This window comes from Maylandia zebra, linkage group LG7 (genome assembly GCF_041146795.1).
Source record: "Maylandia zebra isolate NMK-2024a linkage group LG7, Mzebra_GT3a, whole genome shotgun sequence".
NCBI classification, from domain to species: Eukaryota; Metazoa; Chordata; class Actinopteri; order Cichliformes; family Cichlidae; genus Maylandia; species Maylandia zebra.
In genome coordinates this window covers 27391377-27411008 of record NC_135173.1, presented here as the reverse complement: position 1 = coordinate 27411008, position 19632 = coordinate 27391377, and the positions used below count along the sequence as shown (strand labels likewise).

The 19632-nt window shown below is 40.3% G+C and overlaps 1 protein-coding gene and 1 long non-coding RNA gene across 3 annotated transcripts; one reads left to right on the top strand and one right to left on the bottom strand.

Moving 5' to 3' along the window:
• Positions 1-85: 85 nt before the first annotated feature.
• Positions 86-19107, bottom strand: LOC101474985 (sodium- and chloride-dependent GABA transporter 3). Of its 2 annotated transcripts, none has more exons than XM_004556253.5 (14): positions 18891-19104; positions 17346-17480; positions 16711-16848; positions 14553-14664; positions 14303-14435; positions 11943-12077; positions 11649-11752; positions 9798-9922; positions 9560-9672; positions 7551-7688; positions 7349-7451; positions 5093-5193; positions 2033-2203; positions 86-295 (listed from the first exon to the last, which is right to left on the bottom strand). In XM_004556253.5, exons 1-14 carry the CDS (start codon positions 19024-19026, stop codon positions 194-196), a joined length of 1746 nt encoding a protein of 581 aa, XP_004556310.1. In that variant the 5' UTR covers positions 19027-19104; the 3' UTR covers positions 86-193. The 2 variants fall into 2 exon arrangements, with proteins under 2 accessions (XP_004556310.1, XP_076742273.1); XM_076886158.1 differs by lacking the exon at positions 86-295 and adding an exon at positions 341-468 and having other exon boundaries at positions 18891-19107.
• On the top strand, positions 11668-16687 carry LOC143419435 (uncharacterized). The gene is made up of 4 exons (XR_013099411.1): positions 11668-11774; positions 13063-13128; positions 14301-14457; positions 15849-16687. It is a non-coding gene; the product is annotated as an uncharacterized LOC143419435 (long non-coding RNA).
• Positions 19108-19632: the final 525 nt, after the last annotated feature.

The following is a 19632-nucleotide window of genomic DNA, read 5'->3' as shown; positions in this document are numbered from 1 at the left end:
CAAAAAGACAGTCATCAGACTTTCCCCTCATTATTAAAGAAGGTGCTGCAAGTGCTATTACAAGGGTAAATGACCAAGACGCAGATTTATCTGAGCACTCAAATGTCAAAGCTTTATTTTCTAGTAATATTTATTAAGTAAAGAATATGAATACATAGATTAATATGTTGTCCATCAGAAATACTCTCTCTACTCAGATCTCAGTAAGTGACACTGCTTTAATCTCTAATTCATTTTGGATATCTTCTGGTCTCACCGTGGGGGCATCAACAGGGCTCCAGATATCGATCACAAGCTGTTGGGGAAAATAAAAATGACAACCAGACAAAGAGAAAGATGGTCAAAGAGATGTAAAATATAGAAAACGATGTTGATTTCTGGCAGGACAAGCATGAAAACAATGAAGCAGGTGAAGCTCACTGATGAAAACTGTCAGTGATGGCATGAACATGGAAGCAGACTGTGACCCTGGAGGGGAGGGAGATACAGAAATGGGAACCATCCATTATTAACTGGGTGCAATTATGGAAATGTCAAAGCAAATGCTTTCATACTCTTACTGGGGACTCAAGCCAATCTTTAGATTTTAAGTCACACTGTCTTATTGACAAGGACCGAAGCACTGATCTTTCAATTCAATTTTTCAATTCAATGTTATTTATATGCGCAACAACAACAGTTGCTTGAACAACACGTTCTCCCGCCTAGGGAGTGAGAATGGTCTGGCCTGAAACAACATGCTCTATCTTCTGAGCCAAAGCCACCTGAGAAGGCACTGCTCAGTGAAAGTGTGCAAAATGGCTACAGCATGAAAGCCCAGGCAGTATTTGTCTCAAGCTGGTACTTTGTTGTGCACAAATCCTGTGTTAGATGTCAGATTTTGCATCCAGTTTTGTATTTGTAAAGTTCCATAAATAAGAAAAGGCTGTAAATGGCAATTGGTTCTTAAACTTTTCTACTCTACCTGAGCACAACAGGGCCAACAAGCACTTGTCTCATTCACCAATTCACACAAGCACTTTTTTCTATGCTTTTTCTACACATGGGCTTTCTATCTAACATTCACACACATTCACACTCTAATGGATGCATTGGGGAGCAACTTGGACTTAGTATCTTGCCCAAGAATATTTAGCATGCAGACCAGAGGAGCCAGGGATTGAACCAGCAACCTTACATGTAGTAGATGATCTACAACCCGACCCTAACCCCAGCTATAAGCTTTAAATTAGCAGTTTGCATCACAGGGGCTGTGATGGACAGGTTCAGTTTTCAGTGTTAAACTGAGGCACACCATGGTGGCAACATAAGTATTGTTTTAAAGCATATTTGTGCACTAAATCATACTTGTTATTAACCTCTGGCTCTCTTCCACAGCATGTCTTTATCCTGTTTTCCTTCTCTCACCCAAACCAGTCGCAGCAGATGGCCCCACCCCTCCCTGAGCCTGGTTCTGCCGGAGGTTTCTTCCTGTTAAAGGGGGAGTTTTTCCTTCCCACTGTCGCCAAAGTGAATGCTCATTGGGGCTCGCATGATTGTTGGGTTTTTCTCTGTGTGTGTTACTGTTGGATCTACCTTACAATATAAAGCGCCTTGAGGCGACTGTTGTTGTGGTTTGGCGCTATATAAATAAAATTTAATTTAATTGTTTATTTTTTAATCATAAAACGTATTTGACATTATACAACAGATTAATGAGTACAGAGGGATCAGAACTAGAACTTGCTTTAGAAGACACCAATTTTTATGACTTCTTGAACATTAAAGTAATCCACTGTCAGTTGTTAATTGTCGTAGGCTGTGGCATCACTTCAAAGTGATAAATCACACTGGGCCCCTTCTTCCTTTGGGCAAGTCACAATGAATACCTGCACCCATGAAATGAAATGATTTGCTAGTGATTATGCCTTTTTCCTCAAATGTGACTTTGGACAGAGATGTTATCAGAAGGTTTTTCTTTTATTAGTTTATGTTGAAAGTTTCATAAATATATCGCCGGAAAGAAAAGTCAGAATTGTATCAGTGCTGTTACCTTTCTGAGGGGGTCCTTGCTGAGGCAGATCTTGCTAACAGCCCAGATGGGTGCTACAACCACAGAGGAGAGGGCCATGACCCAGCCCAGATGGTAGGCCCAGTTTGGGTACATGTAGCCTTCGTTGGATGTCAGGGGCTGGTAGTCCAGAAAGAAGCCGACGAAGCAAACCTTTAAGGAAGTAATAGAAGAATAAACAGGCAGCACTAATATCATCAAGCATATGAACAGATAGTATAGAAGAATTGTTTCCTTAGCAACCAACATGTGCAACTTTTCATTCAGAAATGACACTGTTTTTAATCATGATTTTTCCTTTACTTCTTTATCTTTTAATTAAATGTTCTTTCGTTTTTAACATGCTACTATACTAGTTGTATGCATGCAGTCATATGGTTCTCCATCTTAAATGTTAAGCCTGAGGACAAGATGACTTTGGGCCTCTGAGCAACAGTCAGTCACCATCTTCTGACATCATCTCTGCCTCACGAGTAGCTTGATATTAAGAATGTGACAATTGTAGTTCCTCTCCTGAAAATCTCTGTGTGGTGGCTCTTGATGCTCTGTCACCAGCCCTCTCGGCTGCGATCCTTCCTGTGTTTTGTACACCTTTTCCTAATATACTTTCCCTTTCCAGTCAAATTTCCATGAATACAGCAAACTGTGAACAGCCAGCATTTTTAGCACTGATCTTCTGGGGTTTACCCTGCTCTGTGTGCTGGACAGAGAGAAACATGCTATACATGCTGTTTGAACACCAATTTACTCAAAGTCAAAATGTAATGTTCTAATATAATGAAATAGTGAGTTCCTGATTTTTATTAGCTATGAGCCCAAATCATCAAAATGAAACATTCAAGACACAAATGGTCCTTTTTTTGAATGTTACAAGCTGGCTTATCAGTTCCATCATTCTTTGTCTTATCTCCAGGTTTACAGCTGCTGGTGAACAGCAGCTCTTGTGTTGCTCGTGCAGCAAATCCACAAAAAGTCTCACGTGTTCTTTATACAAATTCTACTTAAATTACAAATATAATATTATATTTTGTCTATTACCCTGCAATGTGTTATACACTGAACTGATCCAAAGGCAATCTGTTAGGATGCCTGGGTCGTTGACCCAGTGTTTTGAGTTTATTATATTATTTATCATTTCTGGTCTTTGTTAGAGTTCTGTCTTATGGTTTATGTCTCTGTGTAATCCTCAGTTGCTACATCCCCGTGTCCAGTCAGTGTCTGTGTCTGCCCTGGTCCCACGTCTCTGTTCCCTCTGTTGTAGTGCCTGCCTGTGAGTCTGTGTCTGTAAGCTCAGTCTGTGTTATGTTTCCTGTTTTACTTTGAAAGTCCATGTCTTATGTAAATGCGTCTGGTTTTGCTTTCTTTGTCTCATTAGGCCTGATTTGCCCCAGCTGTGTTTCCATCCTGTTACCTATTCCCTGATTGCTCCCTCTGTGTATTTAACCCTTTAGAGCTGGTCGGAGCGGGCACGCTCTGTTTTACTTAACTATTTTTAAATCCCTGTAGCACTGCAACCACGTAAGGTAGCGCAATAATTTTTTTTGCATATGAAACCGGAGGAGTTGTACTTACATCTTATGCCATCAGCTTGTCCTAGGTCACCGTTTCCTTCCACATATAGCTTTGCAAAAACTGCATAAAAAGCACTTGCAGCAGCAAAAACATAATATTCCAGAAACAGGCTTTGCCGATCCATCAGCTGTTCATAACACTTCCTACGTCCATCAGCGTGAACTATCGCATGTCCGCCATGACCTGCCCGAAACCGGAAGTGACGTCATTTTGCGTAAATGTAGTTTTTTACCATCAGGGCCTCATGAGCCTATACTTGTTTTTAAAAGTTATGTTTGACTTTATGACTTTCTGTGTCGTTTCTGGGATGCTTAGGACTCAAATTGCACTGCTGGAAATAATTTATTTTGATGCACATGCTGCTTTTTTGCAAATTTGCACTATAATATTTATTTTCGTTTTTCCTGTAGTATATGAAAATTGGTGTATTTCAAAAATAAAACTATGAAGACACTTAAAATAAATTTCCTGTGGTAGGAAACTAGTTTGTGCAACTTTTTTGTATTTACAGTTTTGAGGGATAAGCCTCTTAAGTTTCTTTAACTAGAAATATATGTTAAAAAAAACCAAAACGATTTTAATTTTTTTTGTAGTTTATTGCGTTTTTTTTGCAATTTATGTAATTACTATGCACTTAATGCATACATATTATTAAAATTTGGGCTATAATGGTTGTACTGATGTTTCGAGTTCACGTTCCGTCTCCGAGTGTCTGCACATTGGGTCCTCCTACTACCACTCCTGCCTGCACACAGCCTACACTTAACACAATCTATGTTACCGGGATTAAAATTTTCACAATCTAGGTTCCAGCACTAAAAGAAAATCATTACTGGACAATATGTGCCAGTTAGAAACACCACATTTGGACAAACCTCAGACATGATTGTTTTGATAACAATAAAATCTGTAGAAACACCAACCAAACCAAAATTATTTGATTTGCTTTACTCATTTTCACATCACATGCCGACAGTTATTGCATAAAACTGCACAGCTGAGGTCCACTGTGGGAGTGCAAATTTTGGCTTCCAGCTATTTATAGCATTGTTGAGACAACAGAGGGTAGTACATGAGATTTGTAATCAGTCCTAACTTCTCTGAGACACAAACTAGACATGTTTCCTAAGTTCATCAATGGCACAAAATCAAATTCTTCCTGACTGGCAGCGTTGGGGCCATCTTCATCTTCACAGCTGTTGCCACTAAAACCTTTAAATGAACTACAACTCAAAGCAGCTGAACCTCTGTCTAATGATGTAGCACTGCTCAGTGAACAATGCAAACAGACACACTCCTGGACCATGTTGTCTAGTATACAGGCACTGTGCAATAAACCATGGCTAGATCACCCTTAAAACGACAGGCTTTGCCTTCTGTAACATCTATCCTGAATCAGCTGCAAATAAATGTTTTAATAAGTAGCTTAAAAAATGTCACTCCTGCAGATCTTAACAATGTGTAACTCACCACAGAGATCAGGGGGGTGAAGTAACGCCAGCACAGCTTGAAGAATACCGATGGCCTGTGTCCTGTCATATCTTCAACTACATCGCACATCCGTTCAGCCCCTGAATGACGTACAAAACAATTCTTAAACTAAACTTTAATTCTTTAAAACTTTTACAAGTAAGAGCATGTATTGGAATTATGACAGTGAAACTAAAAGTAAATTTATCAAAAAGGATCCTTTTGCAGTTTCCCTTATGCAGTTTTGCTGTTTGTTAAAGCAATTGTAGAGAAATGTATTGGTATAACATATTACATTATATCATATTATATTATATTACCTACCAAAGGACTTTATGTACAGTTAGGTCCAAAGGTTTTGGACAGTAACACGTTGTTTTATTTTGTGTTTTCCTCTGTATGCAAACACTGTGGACTGTAAGTCAAACAAGATGTGATTGAAGAAGTGCAAACTTAATTTAACTAATTTGAATTGACTCTTTAGGATTTGCTGCCATTTGTATACAAAGCCCAGTTACGTTCAAAGGTTCCAAAATACAACCCCCAAGTCCAAAAAAGTTGGAAGTCTGTGTAAAATGAAAAAAAAAGAATGCAATGATTCCTTATCATTCATTCATTCCTTGAGATTTTTACATGTGTTGAGGAAGTAACCTTGACTTTTCTCGTTTCCTTCAGTTCCTTGTCAACTTCTCACCTGGTTTTATTACAACCCCGGAAGATTATGTTTGCACAGCTCCCTTAAATAAGGCAGCCTCTATTAAACCTATTTCACTCTGCCCTGCTGACATTGTGTGTTCTCTCTGACTCCCTGAGTATAAATCTGTGGAGCTGAGGATCTCCTCCTGTGCCCTTTCATTAACTCCCATTATTTACTGTTTAACCAATAGACCTTTAAAAACTGTCTGCTGCTCTTTGCTTCTGCTCACTGGGAATGTTATTTGTCTCATTATCACAAGTACAATAGTAAAAGCTTGATAGCATAAGAGTCTGGGTGCTGAATTGGCCTGCATGCAGTTCAGACCTCTGACTTAATAAAAACATTTGGAGCATCATGAAATGAAAACTAACAAAGAAGGGCCACGACTGTAGAGACGCTACAATCCTCTATCAGCAGCAGTCCTCTAATAAAAGTGCAGCAGCTGCTCTCCTCAGTTTAAACATGTTTTCAGTATTCTGTTGTGAGTTAAATGTGGGCTTATGAGATTTTTAGGTGCAAACTTTCTGGAACACTGTGTAAATAGAAAGAGACCAAATTGTGTTTCCTCACTTGAAATACTCCATTAGATCTTTATTGTGGACAACATCAGTTGCTGTTTTTGGGTTTAGATGAGGTGACAAAAGGCAAAAATGAACAAAAAGAAAAATTGTTTTTTAATTTCTTACTATGTGCTATTATTTTAATTGCATGTTTTTTCTTTTTCTTGAGGAATATCCCACTTATTTACCTTGAGAAACTTTTGGGTTGCTCTCTTTGCTCAGTGTTGCAGCATTAGTCTAAATGTGAGCAGAGTACAGGCCTGCAACAGTTCATCCTGCTGCTTCTATCAGGAGCCACATCACCAACAAACACCAGTGACCCACTTCCACTGGCAGCCATACACCACCTTCCATAACAATGCCTCATGAGTGTTGTTGCCTTGGTTAAATGTTGTGAAAACATTTTTCTTGTCTGTCAGTTACGCACGTTCTTTTGATCCAGTGAAAAAGGAAGACTGTTTATAATACTGGCTATACTTCTTAAACAGTTAATACAGTGCTTTTGTTAACCCCCTTGAGTTAAAGATGAAAATCTGCACTTCAATCACATCTTGATTGCTTGATTTAAAATCCACCACAGTGGAGTACAAAGACGCAATATCACAAAAACTGCATCACTGTTCAAAAATATGTGGTCTTGACTATAACAGGCTCCTTGATGCAGTTCATGAGCCTTTAAAGGTTTGAAATAAGAATTATTAATAAATGTTTTCAGTACCAAAGCCTTCTTTAGGTTCTGTAAACGAACTATAGCTTTAGATTGACCACACTGACATGACAGTGGTATTTAATTTTTACTCTCACTCTCAAAATCAGAATATGTTTGTCCCCAAAAGAAAGATTCTCCTAAACTATAATTTAAAGCCAAAAACCTCAGTGAAGACTGAGGTGTTTAATTTAATGCTAACTCTGGTTACCTATTTACAATTTAAATCCAGCCCTTTGTGTATTTTCTGCCTCCTGATAACAAAGGCTAATAGCGAGGAATTCAGGACTTACCGAAGCCCCAGCCAACAGCCCCACATTGGAGCAGACCCACGAATAATATACACGCTCCATTAGCAGCATAGTGGTCGGTTAGCTGGAACAGATAGACTCCTCCCTGGACAACAGACCACAGTGACATAGTGTACATATACACTGAAAGGTGTATTTCGACTCCTATGTAAATCTGTTGCATGTTAGCTGTCCTGTGCCGTACCTGAGTGGTGAGGGAGATCTGTATGATGAAGCAGACTAAGCAGAAGACTATGAGGAAGACTTCTCTGCGCCAAGGTCTGCGCATCTGTCCTGGGAACATGTCAATCACTGATGATGTTATAGTCTCCAAGCCTGTAAACTAGCACACACACACAGGGTTGAAAAAAAAAACATTATAAATGACAATGAAGGAGAATAAAGTCAAGGATGGTTTTTCTTCTTTATGGGTCAAGACAACAATGAAAGAGAATACAGTTTAGATCCACGGGCATGAGAGCCATGGTAATTTGGGGCTTTTAATCATTTCTTGAGCTTTTGTTTTTCCAGGATCGAATGATTGTACAGCATACATCTTTAATGACTTCAAAGATTCATTTTGGATTTTCTTTAATGCACACTGAGTCAAAAGTATACATATACATACATCCCTACTAATATTTAATGAAATGTCCCTTAGCATGTTGCACCATGTTCAGGTCCTTTTGCTCGCCATCAGCAAGCTTCTGTCATAATGCTGGCTGGATATTCAATCACTCTTCTTTTCTTCACACTTGTAAACACGAGGTCTTACTTTAGTAGTGGAAGAGAAATGACGAATGATACCAGAAGGTTTCAGGTGAAGGAGCCCTACATGCTTAAAAATGCCCACAAAAATGATGGTGTTTAACAAACACTCAGCTAATTACAGCACTGGGAAGCTGCTGAGCTCAGATGCATGGTAACAACATCTCAACAGAACACTACTGGTGTCTGAACTACAGAAGTCATATTGTGTCTGTATGGCACCTCCTAAACTCAGCTGTCATTCCTCTCAACCCTGTTACTACAGAAGGATTTCGGATTTGTATGGATACTGTCTGAACTGCATTGGAACAAGAAAAATTAAATACATGTGCATCCACTGTCACAAGCTCTGACAGTAAACCACAGTTCAGTTTGTATATTGTTGCATTATCAGTTCTGGACAAAATAATAAGAGAGAGACCAAAGTGTTTCATTTCTAAGGTTTTAGGTATCAGAACATAGGAAAAGTTATCCGGTGCTTGACGGGAATCGAAATAACATAAATACAACCTCAGAAGAACGACACAGCATGAAACACAGTGTAATAATTTATTTAACAAAAACTAAGTGGACCCCATAACAAGTTAGCTTTTGGAACATCTTTGGCAATTGAAGTAATTTTTTTTTTACGTATGACTTTATTAGTCTCAGATCGTTGTGGACGAATTCTGGCCCAGTCTTTTTACAGCAGTGAGGTCAGCTCATTGAGGTTTACATTCATTTATGCAAAAGTGTCTTAAAGTCCAACCACTGGTTAGGGGCAAGGTGCTCCGTTTTGTTTTTGTTGAACTGATAATTACATGGTATAATCTCTAAAAATCTTGCTCATGATAATTTTAGATCCTGGTAAGGACCAGATAATATTGCCTGGTTCTGCCGGAGGTTTCTTCCTGTTAAAAGGGAGTTTTTCCTTCCCACTGTCGCCAAAGTGCTTGCTCATAGGGGATCATTCGATTGTTGGGTTTTTCTCTGTATGTATTATTGTAGGGCCTACCTTACAATATAAAGCGCCTTGAGGCGACTGTTGTTGTGATTTGGCGCTTTATAAATAAAATTGAATTGAATTGACTTGAACAATTTTTTTGTGTCCTGATACATAAAACCTTTTTTAGACCCTTTGCCACATGTCTTCCTCTTTCTGCCTCCTTTCCTGTCAAGTCTTCACTGTACTTATCTAATCAAGCCAGAAAAGGGCCCTTTTTTAAAGTATCCATTTAGTTTACTATGACAACTAAATATGTAGGTAGAATAAGAGGGTGAGGAAAAAAAATCAAACAGGATTTTTAGGAGTTTCATAAGTCAGTGTGATGTTATGAAGTGCTCTTTAAGTGGTGTCATTATTCAAACAAGAAAATCCTGAGTAGCAAAGTATGAGCAGCGGTGACAAGTCTTGGTAAGTTAAACAAAAAGATTTTGGGGGAATAGCATGTGAGAGTTTTACCTTACCACTGTATCAATCCCCAACAAAATGAGCATTAAGAAGAAGCATGCTGCCCACAGCTGAGGAACTGGCATCATGGCTGCAGCCTGAGGAAATGCAATGAATGCCAGCCCAGGGCCTGGGAGCACATGAGAGTCATTCACATATCTGTCGCCTCTGTTTGACTTGTATCATATCGTTTGCAACAAATTTGTGACAGTTAAGATAAAATACAAAATTTCTAAATACAAAAGCTTCTCCTACCTGATTCCACCACCATGTTAATAGGAATTCCCTGTTTATAGGCCATGAAGCCCAGAGCTGAGAAAACCGTGAACCCGGCAACAAAGCTGGTGGTACTATTCAGCGCACACAACCACAGACTGTCCCTGAGCACGCACACACACACACACACACACACACACACACACACACACACAGTGTAAGAGTATTTGATAACAGTGGTCACTTCACTGTCCCTCAAAAAAAGGGACAGGTTGACGCTTCCTACAGTGTAGCAATCCATAAGCGTCTGTGAGTTGAGAAGCAGCTGCTGGAGAGGAATGTTGTCCCATTCTTGTCTGATACAGCATCCTTTCTGTTCAGCAATCCTGGCTCTGCTTTGTCCTGTTTTTAATTAGAGATGCTCTAAATGTTTTCAGCTGGTCAAAAGTGTGGACTGCAGGCAGGCCAGTTCTACTATCAAGCCATTGTGTTGGAATAGCAGCATTATGCAGTTTATTATTGCATTGCTGAAATATGCACAGTCTTCTCTGAAGAAGACTTGACCTGGACGGTAGCATGATATACACCTACATCTCATTTGTCTTTCTATGAACAACATGAACTGTATTGAAACCCAGATTCTGTGCAGCAAAGCATTTGCCGAAGGTAACATTAAGTGCGGTGCTCATGTAGTGAACCACTGGCTCCGTTTATGGTCACTGGACTCTGGAGCAATGCTACCATGTTCCAACAAACATCACTGCTGGGCTCGTCTTTTCTTCTTTCCAAAACCATTAGAATTTTGTCTCTAGCTTAAACATTAACTGAGTTACAGTCATTCGAAGAACGCTTGTGGAATGGGCCCGTCGGCAGCTTGTGGTACACATTATTTACTTGTAACTAGGGATGGGTACCGGTGTCCGGTGCCATCATGGCACCGGTTCTGACATAAACGGTAGTAACCAGACCGAAAAGCAGCGCACATTTCGGTGCTTTATTTCGGTGCTTTTTTTTCCTGAGCTGTGATACACTTTAGATTCTAGCCAATCATTTTACGTTTCCGAGGATAGTAGGCGGGGCCAGGTACGTACGTTCTGTTAGAGCAGAGCTACAGATTAAAAATGTCCAAGGCGAAGCGGTCAAAAGTCTGGCTGTACTTCATAGCAAAATATGCAAACTCAGCAGCAACAAGTGCTTTAAGCTGATACTGTGATACTGTGCAAAGGAGGTAACACCTCAAATCCGATGAAACACCTGGAGACGCATAGCGTTTTTTTTAAAAGCCCAGAAATGCGCCGTATTTGATAGCTTGCTGCGAGACCTCACACCGTGCACGTCGGGTGGGTTGCCTGTTATGCAACATCCCCCAAAAACACGAAGAGGAGAGTCCTGGCCCCTAGCCCTGCCAGTGTAGCAGAAATGATGACGGATGATGGCAGCAGCAGCCGTTCTTCTCTGCGTGAGTAGCTAATTTACGTTGAGTAGGCTAACCACGTTATTACATTAATGCATGTAAGGTGAACTAGCAAACATCATCATAGCTACATGCGGCTGTCCTCTTGTTTGATGGCAGATACTCCCTTCACCCTGGCCAAAAAGGCTAAAATGACCAAAGAAAAAGTGGAAAACAGTTAAACATGAGAGGTTTAGGACAAAGTTTGTGTTTTTTCCATTGTTTAAGCACTGCTTCCAGCCAAGAGTGATACCATATATGCCCCATAGCTGCAGAAAAGGCTAACATTGTTATCTTTTTACAAAAAACAGCTGAACATGAGAGGTTTTTGGACCAATTTTGTGTTCTCCATTCTTTAAGCACCGGTTTGAGCACCGTTTCAAAAGTACCGATTTGGCACCAGTATCGGATAAAACCTAAACGATACCCATCCCTACTTGTAACAGTTGTTGTGTTTTCTGTTGTAGCTGCCCAGTGTGATCAAGCTCCCTGATGAAACGCCATACGAGAAGAGGACCTGAGCACAAGCATCCATCCAGACCTGATTAAAGATTAGAAAACACGTAAAGTCATCAGTACTATATCATGCAGTCACAGAGATGTTATTACTTTGCAGCACAACCGATCGCAAGTAAAAGGTTTAACTTTCCAGGATTAAAGCATTATACAATAAAACAATAAAAGTCCTTTCACAAATGCCGTATCTCGAACAAGTTCAAAGGTTTCCCCACCTGAAGCTCTGCCAGACGAGAAGGATCTGGATACAGGTAGTAGACCACGCCCTCCCAGGCACCTGGCAGTGTCAATCCCCTGACCAGCAGGATGGCCAACATCACATAAGGGAAAACAGCTGTGAAATACACCACCTGAAAGCAAATAGAAATCATTTTGTTTGGCAGAATGAGGAAATATCCTGTAGTATTTCATTTTCCCGCTTGTATCAACATTATTTTTATTCATTTGTTGAGTCATTTGTTTTTTGTTTTTTCTGTTTCCATATATTAACTGTAGAGACCTGGAGTCTGCACACAGTTTCCAGTCTCCTAACTCCCTGTTTGTTTCCTTTTTTTGTATGATACTCTCAACAATAGCAATACACTATCTCAGTCTGCTTCAAAGTTCAAGAGCAATGACCACAATCTCCCAATATGTATAAACAGGAGCAAAGAGTGTGAATGTTAGACAGAAATCACTTAGGATGTTTATCGATTACAGCAAGTCATCCAGGTCCTGAAGCAGCAAGCAGCCCCAGACCATCACACTACCACCGCCATGTTTAACTGTTGGTACAATGTTCTTTTAATGAAATGCTGTGTTAGTTTTATGTCACATGTAACAGAGTCAAACCTTTCAAAAAAGTTCAGCTTCTGTCTCATGAGTCCACAGAATATTTTCCCAAAAGTCAGTCACCAAGTTATTTTTTGGCAAATGAGCCTTTGTGTTCTTTTTGGTCAGCGGTGGTTTCTTCTTGGATTTCTCCCATGGATCCATTTCCCCCAGTCTCTTTCTTACTGTTGAATCATGAACTCTGACCTTAACTGAGACAAGTGAAGCCTGCAGTTTTTCAGATGTTTTTGTGGGTTCTTTTTTGACCTCCCAAATGAGCCTTCATTGTGCTCTTGAGGTAATTTTGGATGGAAGGCAGCTCCTGGGAAGATTCACCACTGTTCCAAGTTTTCTCAGTATTCGGTTAATTGGTTTCACCATGGTAACTAAGGCCTTAGCAATGGCTTTGTAAACTTTTTCCAGACTTATAGATGTCAGTGTCTGTGAGCTCAGGTGTTTCTTAGATTGTGGCATGATGCGTTGGTTTTGGAGATTTTTTATAGTCTATGTCATTTTATCAAACAGGTGATTCATCGGGCGTGGGAATAATCAGAACGAGCGGGGCACAATAACTTTTCCACACAGGGCCAGGTAGGTTTGAGAGCTTTTTCCCCTTTAATAAATGAAATAATCATTTATACACTGCATTTTCTATTTACTCTGGTTATCTTTGTCTAATAATAAGACTTGTTTGATGATCTGAAAGATTGATTTATTTATTGTTACATCCATAGTCATGTCAATAATACCACCATTGACAAGACACTACACTACGGGTGAACAAAAAGATGAAGCACCTGCTGAGGGACTAGATTCTGGATTTTGGGAGAGGAATGTCGTCCCGTTCTTGTCTTATACAGGAGTCTAGCTGCTCAGCATTCTTGAGTCCACTTTGTAATGTTTGTTTTTCTTTTGTGAGGAAATGTTTTTAGTTGGTGAAAGGTCTGGACTGCCGGCAGGCGAGTTCAACACCCAGGCTCTTCTGCTACAAAGTCATGCTGGTGTAGTAGATGCCACACACAGTTTAGTATTGTCTTGCTGCTCAGAACAATGCAGCGTCCATGTTTTCCAAAAAGAATTTCCGTTTAGAATTCGTCTGACCACAGAACAGTTTTCCACTTCTCTTCAGTCCATTTTAAATCAACTTTAACAGAGAGAAGATAACAGGGTGTCTGGATCATGTTCACAGTGCATTGTTTGACACGAAACACAACGGGCGTGTCAGGAGGTGGAGCAGGTCATCTACTAATTGGAAAATGGATGGTCTGATTCCCAGATACTCTGGTCTATATACAAGTATCCTTGCTACAGATATACCAATATCCTAGATACTGAACCCCAAGTTGCTCTCCGATAAGTTTATCAGTGTGAATATTAAATAGAAAGCACTTCTTTAAAAATGCTTGTATGTGAAAAAGGGATGTTGTATAAAGCACTCTGAGTGCTCAAATAGAGTAGAAAACGCTATATAGAAAACATTTACCACAATCCTAGAGAGTGAGAGGCCATGAAAGTGAAAATCTTCCACTCCTTGGGAGCGGAGGAGTACCAATGGCCAATTTATAAGAACAAGATGGTTTGAAACCTGTTACGATGTTGGTTTGGATACAGTGGCATTGACAAAAAGACAGGAGGACATCTGGACAACTCCCAGTGAAAATCGTATGTATGTATCTCAAATGGCTCTTCTCTGTTTTCTTCCTCTGACAAACTTTGCCCATTCTGCAGAAAATTTTCATAGTATAGGTTTTTCATCTTTACAGACCTTTCCTGCTGAGCGGACGCCTTTCCAGATGCTGAAGTAGCAGGCCACCCAGCAGGCCAGGAGGCAAAGCAGCACCTCCCATTTTACTGCACCAGGCTCCTCTATTCCTGCGGATATGGACAACACTTGTCTCCTGTGGAGAGTAAACAGAGATGGTTAGCTATGCATAAATATTTAACAAGAACATAGTGTAGTTCTGGTTAAATGAGCTGCAATGTAATGTGAAAAAAAGTAAAAATAGCTGACTCACTCCCAGAACTCTGAGACTGAAGATTTTGTGAGATTTCCCAGTTTCCAGTCTATTGTCGCGTTGCCACTGTGTACTGCAGTCTGGTTTGCAGAGGTGATGTCCACACATCTATCTGTGGACATCAGTTCAGAGATGTAATGGTTAGTTCCTCTGTTTGAATGTAACATTGGTGAATAAAAGAGTGATGGGTGTTTTTGAATCTGGACAAAACAACAAAAACCATATATTTGTTTGTTTCAAGACACTGGCTGCAACACAGCGCAAATATGTATTTATATTCACATCAAACTTAAGGAATCAGTTACAAGTGATTGAAATGTAATGTGAAGTATCCACTTCAATCCATAAGTATTTGGACAGCGACAAAGTCTTTTGCCTTTGTACATGGCTGCTGTTAAATCAAACAAGATTGGAGGGCAGATTTTAAACTCTTCCCAAGAGATACTTTGACAAAAGTTCTGTAAGAGCTAGGCATCGAACCATCGGCCTTCTGACAACCTGCTCTTTCTCCACAGCAGCAGCCACCCAAAAAAACCCTATAATCAGTGAATTAGTGCAACATTTAGTTGAATCTGAACAGAGGATATCTGGTGATGTCTATTTTGACCCTGCTGTCCTTGACAGTAATCAAAGTGTTTACAAGGTGTAAAGGTTTACGCCTTGTTGTAAACCCTCCAGGTTTACAGCATGGTGTGCCGGTGCATTCCTACTTTTTAAGAATGTATACGAGTGGGTCACTACTGAAGGTTAGGCTTGTTTTGGTTGCTCAGCCTAATGCTGGCCTCATTGACTTGTGTCAGCATCCCTTTTCTCGTTTTGAGAGTGCCAGTGAACAGCTACCAAACGCCAGTTCAACTCCTGGAATCAGTGCCAGAAACAATTAATGTGATTCTTCCGTTAAAACCTGTGAATTAAAGCTGAAAGTCTGCACTTTAATCGTGTCTTGACACTTTGATTTAAAATCCACAGTGGTGGTGTACAGAGGCTAAATTGTAGAAATACCAACCATTTAACAATACACTGCTTAAGCAGCTATACATACATCACTCAGTCATAACATTATGGCCACCTGCCTGATACTGTTTTGGTTGCTCTTTTGTTGTCAAGCAGCTCTGACCTGGAGTCCCCCTGATGGTGTGTTGTGGTATGTGCACCAAGATGTTAGCAACAGATCCTTTAAGTCCTCTAAGTAGCAAGATGATTTGGGTATTTTGGAGGGATTTTAGCAATTTAACACTTCAAACTCTTTGTTGTGCTCCTCAGACTGTTCCTGAGCCATTTTTTGCTTTGTGACAGGGCGCCTTATCCCGCTGAATGAGACCACAGCCATCAGGGAGTACTGTTTCCATCAAAGGCTGTATGGGGTCTGCAACACTGCTTGGGTAGGTGGTTCGTATCAAGGTCAAATGTTGTCAAAGATTCCCGAGGTAAGCGAGGCAGATGCACCTGGCCATCCACTTGATGTAAAAGAAATTGTAATTCATCAGACCATGCAACCTTCTACCATTGCTCTGTGGTCCAGTTCTAATGCAGACTTGTGCCCATTGTTGGTGCTTTAAGTGGTGGACAGGGGTCAGTATGGGCGCCCAGACTGGTCTGCAGCTATGCAGCCTCATACACAACAAACTGTGATGCTCTATGTTTTCTGACACCTTTCTGTGAGAACTAGAATTAACTTTTTGGGTGCAGTTTGACCTGCCAGCTTTCACTCCTCTCATGCATCAGTGAGCCTTGGCCACCCGTGATCCTGTCACTGATTCACTACTGTTCCTTTCCAGGCAGATTTTTTTTTCTGCTTCTAACGTGTTTACTTTGAGGAAAAAATTCTGCTCTTTAACATATCCCACCATATGCCACGATGAAGAGATAATCAGTGTTATTCACTTTACCTGTCAGAGTATTATGCCTGATCAATGTTTAGCCTTAAATCAGCCCTCTAAAGCTGCCTGCACCATTCTGAGAGGATGCATTATGCTGACCCGATTAAAGTCCAATCTAACAGCTCAGTTTGCTAACACATTCAAACAGCATTGAAGCATTGAGACTTGTTCTGTGGTGAAAGGTATAACTTGAGCATATAAATAGGCTAGCTGTTTTCCTAGCTGTAGAGTTTGGGAGGGCATGTCAGAAAAAAAGGTGCCTGGAAAAATCATCTGACCTGTGTTCCAGGAATTGTTGCAGGTAGCCCAGGGCAGAGGGTCTCGGAAACAGTAAACAAGATAGAGAAGGGCCCAGGCCAAAACAATGCTGTAGACCCTGGAATATAGCTGGATCATGATGATAGAATAACCAGCTCCTGAAGAGAGAACGCATCCAAAAAACTAAATAAATAAATCAGTTTAAGCAGTAATATGACGGAGCACTGATATAGCTAAAAACAACAACAACATGTCAATGTTAAGCAAAATAAGAAGTAAATATGGCAGCTACATCTGCAAGTCGTAAGCCAGTGAAAACAGGTTAAAAAATCTAGATGAAGCATATAGTATATAAATTATTGTTCAAAACCACTGTCACAAATATTTTTTGCTTATTACCACAGCCTGCAGAGAAAACTGGGACTAAGCCTCATTCTTTAATAAGTAAATGTGTTACAGCATTCATCAGTTTTATTAACACATGGCTGGTCTGGCTCAAAAAAACAAAACAAACAAACAAACTCTATTTTGCCTAAATTAACCCTAAGCTTTTTTTTGCTTTTAATATTTTTAATCTGAATTCCCATCACATACAGAACATTTTAAGATCCTCTGGATTTGTAAGTAAATATTTAAACAGAAATGATCTCATTACCCTGTGCCAGCGGGCAGAGCTTGGTCCAGCAGGTGATAGTGCCCTCCTGTGTGTACTGACCAATCACAGTTTCCAGGAGGAAGAGTGGCATGCCACACAGTACAGCAAAGAAAAGGTAAGGCAACAAGAAGGCACCTACACACACACGAACACATCAGAGACGATGAAAAAAGACAGATAACAAAAATCAAGGCAGTGCTGAAGGCAGTTAGCAAACTACTGGAGCTGCAAAACGGTGCAATGAAGAACAGAGTGCCCACGAAATTCAACAAGCTGTCCATTTCTGAGGCCTTAGAAACTGCCATACAGCCGAGAGACAGAAGGAGAATAAACTGTAGGCTGTACTCCACTGAACCATCCAAGGTGTACTCTCAGTGGTGAGGGAACAATATGAGAACAGCCCCACCGTGGCTGGAAATGGAGCAATGCTGTATGAGCATCTGGGAGAAGGACACAACCCATGACAACAATGCTCAGTGGCTAGTAGATCTAAGAGAAGACCACAGCAACCTCTCTGAACAGGGTCCAGTAAGCATCACAGTGGCAGACATCCAAGAACAGGTCTCCAGTATGAAGAGTTGGACAGCATCAGGCCCCGACATGATTCATATCTACTGGCTAAAAAAGCTGACTGCACTCCATGAGTGTATGGCAGCACAAATGAACCAGCTGCTAACCCATGAGCAGACCCAGAATGGATAACTGAAGGCCGAACAGTCCGGGTCCCCAAGGACCTCCAGAAAGGACCTGTCCCAGCTAACTACCAGCCAATAACCTGCCTCAGTACCACATGGAAGCTCCTGCCAGGCATCATAGCGGCTAAGATGAACAGGCGCATGGCTCAAGTTAATACTGAATGTGGAAAACTGCTTTTCATTTCTATTCTCAGACCACAGTGCTATCAAAAATGACTTCTATAGTCATTGTCGTTCAGTTCAAATCCTTTTGTGTTTTCTCTGCCTGTTTAAATCGGTTTGCCCTTCATATCTAGATTTTGTATCCTTAATCGATACAATTCTATATTTTTCAGTTTTATTGTGTTTGTGTTACCATATCTATTTTGTTGTTTACAGTGTTTCTTTTAATTGCCCATACCTTTTTCATGTCATTTTAAATACTATGGCTTTCTGCCATAAGGTCTTGTAAGTTTATATATTATATTGAAGTTTGTTCCCCAGTGGCAGGTAGCTCACACATCGGCCCTGACACTTTCCACATGACTGGGTAGCATTAGCAAATTATAACCAACAGCCTGTGTTGTTCATGTTTTTTGACCAAAAAAATAAATCATTTTCTCTTGTTTGTTGTAATTGGAGTGAAGATCTAAGATTGGTGTGATTGTTTTTTTTAAGTGGGCTGGAGCACTGTTGACTTTGGGAATGGCTGATATAACACATTGATCTGGAGTTAATTTCAAATAATACACATTTTATTTGTTACCACAATATGAAGATTTTCTCTTCTTTCCTGCTCATTTATTCATTGTAGATATAAGAAAAGCACACGCAGGCAAACAGAGGGTTATGCTCATCTGTACATACTCACCTCCACCATTCTTGTAGCAAAGGTAAGGGAATCTCCACACATTGCCCAGGCCCACCACATTGCCAGCAGATGCCAGGATATATTCTCTTTTCTTACTCCAGTGTTCCCTCTTTTCCACATTGCTCTGCATGTCCATGTTTGCTTCTCAGTTCTCTGACAAGTACTGTCTGCACACACCCTTATTTATCTGTAGAGGCAGTACTGTCTGTTTAACCAATGAAGTTTGCAGCAGCCAATCAAATATGTGATAGTTTATAGTTTTCCTGTCTTTTAATCCACAGCTTAAAAAGTGACAGTGAAAGTTACTGATTAAAAATGTGTGTTAGTTACACAGTAACACAACATGGGACTATGGGGCTTTTTGATTTTGCCGGAGGTTTTAAAAACATTAAAACAACTCAGATACACCACTGCCAGTGCAAGGAGAGGATTTTAAGTCAGCAGGCCAATCACAACTTGAGCCTTAAAAACATTTTGGTATTTTTGAGATTTCTCCAAAGGGTGGATGGCCTCTCAGAGATAGGGTGAGAAGTTCAGTCGTTTGCGAGGGACTCAGAGTAGAGCAGCTACTTCTCCACATTGAAAAGAGTCAGCTGGGTTACAAGAACCCACAGTGCAACTGCTGATGCCACTGTGGAGGTCCAAAAAATACCTCAGTCATAGATTTGGTCCAAGGACACATGCTTCATCAAGTAACACAAACTTTACTTTGAGAGTCTAACTGGTCTTTTTCGTTTTTTTG